At 50.3% G+C, this 4,345-nt stretch overlaps 1 protein-coding gene across 1 annotated transcript; it reads right to left on the reverse strand.

The window, feature by feature from the left end:
- Window positions 1-600: 600 nt before the first annotated feature.
- LOC120683162 (beta-glucosidase 30-like) lies at window positions 601-4,075 on the reverse strand. Its single transcript, XM_039965191.1, has 7 exons — window positions 3,838-4,075; window positions 3,632-3,698; window positions 2,856-2,914; window positions 2,699-2,774; window positions 2,320-2,397; window positions 2,127-2,214; window positions 601-2,007 (listed from the first exon to the last, which is right to left on the reverse strand). Exons 1-7 carry the CDS (start codon window positions 3,964-3,966, stop codon window positions 1,002-1,004), a joined length of 1,503 nt encoding a protein of 500 aa, XP_039821125.1. The 5' UTR covers window positions 3,967-4,075; the 3' UTR covers window positions 601-1,001.
- Between the last annotated feature and the right edge of the window lie 270 nt (window positions 4,076-4,345).

Genomic DNA, 4,345 nt, shown 5'->3' on the forward strand with positions numbered 1-4,345 from the left:
CAAGTGCCACGACGCCTTCAAGTCTTTTGCACTCCCTCTCATGAGCAGTCTACTCGAACTTGTCATCACTTTTCTTCTTAACTTGACCGACGCCGTCTTCATCCGTCCACGCACACTTGCTATTCCGTGCACCATGTGGATCGTCCATAACTTTGTTCGGGTCCCCCAACTTCAAGTGTACTCGTGTTTATCCTTCATCATTCCTGGTCCATCGGCACGAACCTTTCGCTTGATTTTCACCGCATGTCGTCGGCCGTCACGTCGCATCCTTACACATCCCGAGTCAAAAGATATATACATCGATCCAACACAATATTGTCAATCACTCATCATCATATAAGAGTGACCATCATTGGTCCTCAAGTCCAAAGAAGATAGCAGGTATAAACTTTGTGCTTGAGTCGCCACTTCTCGGTTTGTTATCCCCCCCCCCCCCCCCCCCGGTACTTGCTGAGACATTATGTGGCTTTAAGCCATCCATGATTGGCACAGCAGCTCACACAATATTTCCTTCACAGAAAAAGACACGACCCTCAAGAAATAGGCGTCTGAACTTTGAAATAGTCACCACAACTCCAAAAGCACCAAAGACCAAACAGAGACTAAATAGCGAATCAATTGATCAAAGCCTGCTCACAGCTGTACTTGGTTTAATTATTCTGGTTGATGAGAGGAACTGAACTACAATACACGTACGTTGGACCGACAGATAGCTCGGAAATGAGCTTTATTTCCCCTCCCTCTCTGCAAGCACCAAGCACACACAATCACAGCAGCAACCCCGACCCATAGTAGACTACAGGCCCACAAAACAGCTATCGCTCTCTGGAAACAAATACACCCCGGCCCCTCGGCAACAAACTAGCTAGAAGATGCCATGGCATGGCAGCAGCAACGGCATGGCACCACCAGCAGCTAGTCGATCGAAACAGGATGAGATCGATCGATATGGATGGCCCTCGTGACCAGTGTGGACTGCGACGCAAATATAATTAAACCGTCTAGCGCTTCAGGAACTTCTCGATCCAGTAGCTGGACTGCTTGCGATAGCGCTTGAGCCCGTTGAGGCGGTCGATGAAGATGAGGCCGAAGCGGTCGAGGTACCCGTCGCCCCATTCGAAGCAGTCCATGAAGGTCCAGGTGAAGTAGCCCTTTACCTTGACGCCGTTCCTGATGGCGTGGTTCACGAACTGCAGGTGCCTGGAGTGGAACTCGATCCGGTGCCCGTCCTTGAGCGCCTCCCTGAGCGGGATGCGCGCGCTGTTCTCCTCGGCGATGCCGTTCTCGGTGACGTAGATGACGGGGTTGTTGTAGCGCCGGGCGGTGTAGAGCAGGAGCTCGCGGAGGCCGGCCGGGTAGTTGAAGAAGATGGAGACGAACTCCGGCGGGCCGATGGGCACGCCGTTGCGGAACCCGGAGGTGTTGGCGCGGATGTCGGTGTCGTACGACTGCTCGAGCCCGTTGGGCGCCGGCGCGGCGGAGGTGTAGTAGCCGGTGTAGTAGTTGACGCCGATGAAGTCGTAGGAGCCCTTGACCAGCTTGATCTGCTCCTGCGTGAACCCCGGCAACCGGTCGCCGAGGAAGCTGGTCATGGTGCCCGGGTACGCGCCGTGCACGATGGGGTCGAGGAACCAGCCGTAGACGAAGTCGAGGCTGCGCTGCACGGCCCGGCGGTCCTCGGCGGAGGCGGCGTCGTTGGGCACGTACCAGTTGGTCACCACGGTGATGCCGATCTGGCCGCGCTGCGCCGCCTGGTACCTGGCGCGGTACAGCGCCACGGCCTCGGCGTGGGCGAGGAGGATGTTGTGCGTCACGATGTAGGGCTCCCGCGCCGAGTCGCCGGGGAAGCACGACTTGGAGACGTGCGGCGAGCACCGCCCCGGCGCGAACTGGCCGACGACGTACCCGCGCTGGGCGTACGTCCAGGGCTCGTTGAACGTCGTCCAGTCCTTGACGCGGTCGCCGAACTCGCGGAAGCACACGTCGGCGAAGTCCACGTAGTCCTTGCTGCAAGCAAGCACGTACACGGTTGCTTGGTTAGGGTCACAGTCACCCCGTAGGCAATTAAGAACCTTATTATCCCAGTGATGACTGATGACAGATCATTAACAGGAACAGGCACGTACATGATGTTTTCACTGAGGAAGCCTCCGTACTTCTCCTCCAGGGCCAGGGGCGTGTCCCAGTGGAAGATGGTGACAAATGGCCTCAGCCCTGGCGATGAAAATGAAGTTCTTTTGAATGTTATCGGCTAGCCATTGACCACACCGCATGTATGGATAATGGATGCAAAGAGTGATTAGCCAATGAAATACGGACCTTTGGCTAGGACCTCGTTGATGAGGTTGTTGTAGAAGGCCACACCTTCTTTGTTCACTCCTCCACTCAGGGAACCATCTGCGGAAAAAGCACGTGATGACACGTGACACAAATCAGTGTTAGTAGATGAGCATAATTATTACTCAATCTGGTCATAGATGGTTGCTGTTTTTTTAATGTCAATAATTTTAAATTTTGAATGTCAGTATATCTTTGAATTCGTTTAAAATAGATTTTTTTAAAAAAAGATTTAAAATGTTTCTTGTTACTGATCATGACCAATGGTTCAGTATCCCGGGGACCATGCATAATGCTGGGTTCATAAAACAGCAGTTATTGGCGATGGGAGGCTGTGCGTTGAGAGCTGAGCAGTGCTAACTTGGCAGGATCCTGGTCCAGGCGATGGAGAAGCGGAAGGCGTCCAAGTTCATGTCCTTGAGGAGTTGCACATCCTCCTGCAAACAGTTTTAATATAGCATCGTTCGGTTCAGCTGATTCAGAATGCTCCCACCGAATGGTAAGTCAGTGTCGGTCACCTTGTATCGATGGTACATGTCCTCTGCCACGTCGCCATTATCGTTGTTCATGATTTTTCCTGCAAATCGTGCACAGGTGTTTTCAAGCAGTCAAGATAGTGGCCGGTCAATTGTAGTTTAAAAAAAAAGTTCAGTTTACACTCTCCAACTATTATAAAGGTTCGATTTGGAAATTTTATAACTATAAAACCGGATAGGCAATGGAGACTATCCAATTGTCGAAACCAGGCAAGTTTGGCTCTTGAGATGGTTTCGAAGAAAATTTTATTTTTGAAAATTAAAAATATTCAAATTTAAACTAAAAACTTCATAAGTAATTCAATTAGGAAAATATGCTACTAGTAACGAAATTTTTCCAAAAAAGTAATCTATCTATTGTCACTCTACTTCTCAGTTATTGGGATTCAACTTTTTTATAATCCTAGTATTTGTTTACTTTTAGTTGTGCCTATTATGGAATAAATAAGATTCAAATAGATCAACAATAGAGATGTTACATTTTTAGAAAAAAACATGGTACTTGTTTTATATTTTTCTTATATAAAATGAATTAGTTTTAATTTTTAAATTGAATTAGAATTTTTTTAGTTTTTCTAAAATACAAAAATCACATTTGAACCTATCCTAAGGGCCAACCTTATCTAGTTTCGATAGTTAGATGCTTATAGATAGCCCTTGTCCAGTTTTATAGTTGAATGTTGGAAACTGAATTTTTATGATAGTTTGAAGATGTAAACTGATCTTTTCTTTTCTTTTTTTGATAGTCAATTGCTGACCTGGGATGTGAGTGAAGTTGTCCCATATACTGAGCCCTTTGCCTCCTTCCTTGTAGGCGCCCTCGTACTGCAAGGCACCATGCAACTTGTTCAGCTAACAACCCGCGACCGAACACAAGTTGTTGCGTGCTTTGCGAACGGATTGGCAGTTAGGAAGGAAGGTAGAGCGGAGTGGAAACGTGCTGCAGGCTCGGCGGCATCATCACCTGGTACGCCGCGGAGCCGGTGCCGAAGACGAAGCCCTTGGGGAAGCTGTGCCTGTTGAACTTGGCGTGGGCGCCGCCGCAGGCGAGAGCCGCGACGAGGAGCACGGCGGCGAGGAGCCGCTTCGCCATTCCGGTCCCCGATCCCTACACCCAATCCCCAGGACCTGGGCGGCACCGGAACGGCTGGCTCCGGCCTACTGCTGGAGCCGGATTGCCGCTGCACTTCCTGTGGACTAGCCCCGGCCGCCATTTATAGGCGGGAGGACGAGCTGCTGGTGTGATGGTGTCCCTTTCCCGGACAATCCCTTTGCTATCCATTTACCGTCGCGACGCATCGACATTATTCACCTCTCTCTCTCTCTCTCTCTCTCTCTCTCTCTCTCTCTCTCTCTCTCTCTCTCTCTAGATGTGCACGTAAGCACACTGCAAGGTCGAAACGTACGTGGAGCGGCGCTCGGGACACGCAGTGGACAGCCCCGGAAATCACAGGTCCCATCCGGGCGACCTC

Source organism: Panicum virgatum, chromosome 2K, assembly GCF_016808335.1.
Source record: "Panicum virgatum strain AP13 chromosome 2K, P.virgatum_v5, whole genome shotgun sequence".
NCBI lineage: Eukaryota > Viridiplantae > Streptophyta > Magnoliopsida > Poales > Poaceae > Panicum > Panicum virgatum.

Bases quoted from the DNA above. Each gene is read 5' to 3' on its own strand.
- LOC120683162 (XM_039965191.1), bottom strand. From the start codon at position 3,966: ATGGCGAAGCGGCTCCTCGCCGCCGTGCTCCTCGTCGCGGCTCTCGCC. The intron at 2,915-3,631 runs GTCAGCAATTGA...CACGATTTGCAG, and splicing joins CAACTTCACTCACATCCCAG to GAAAAATCATGAACAACGAT. The intron at 2,398-2,698 runs GTTAGCACTGCT...CTTTTTCCGCAG, and splicing joins CTGGACCAGGATCCTGCCAA to ATGGTTCCCTGAGTGGAGGA.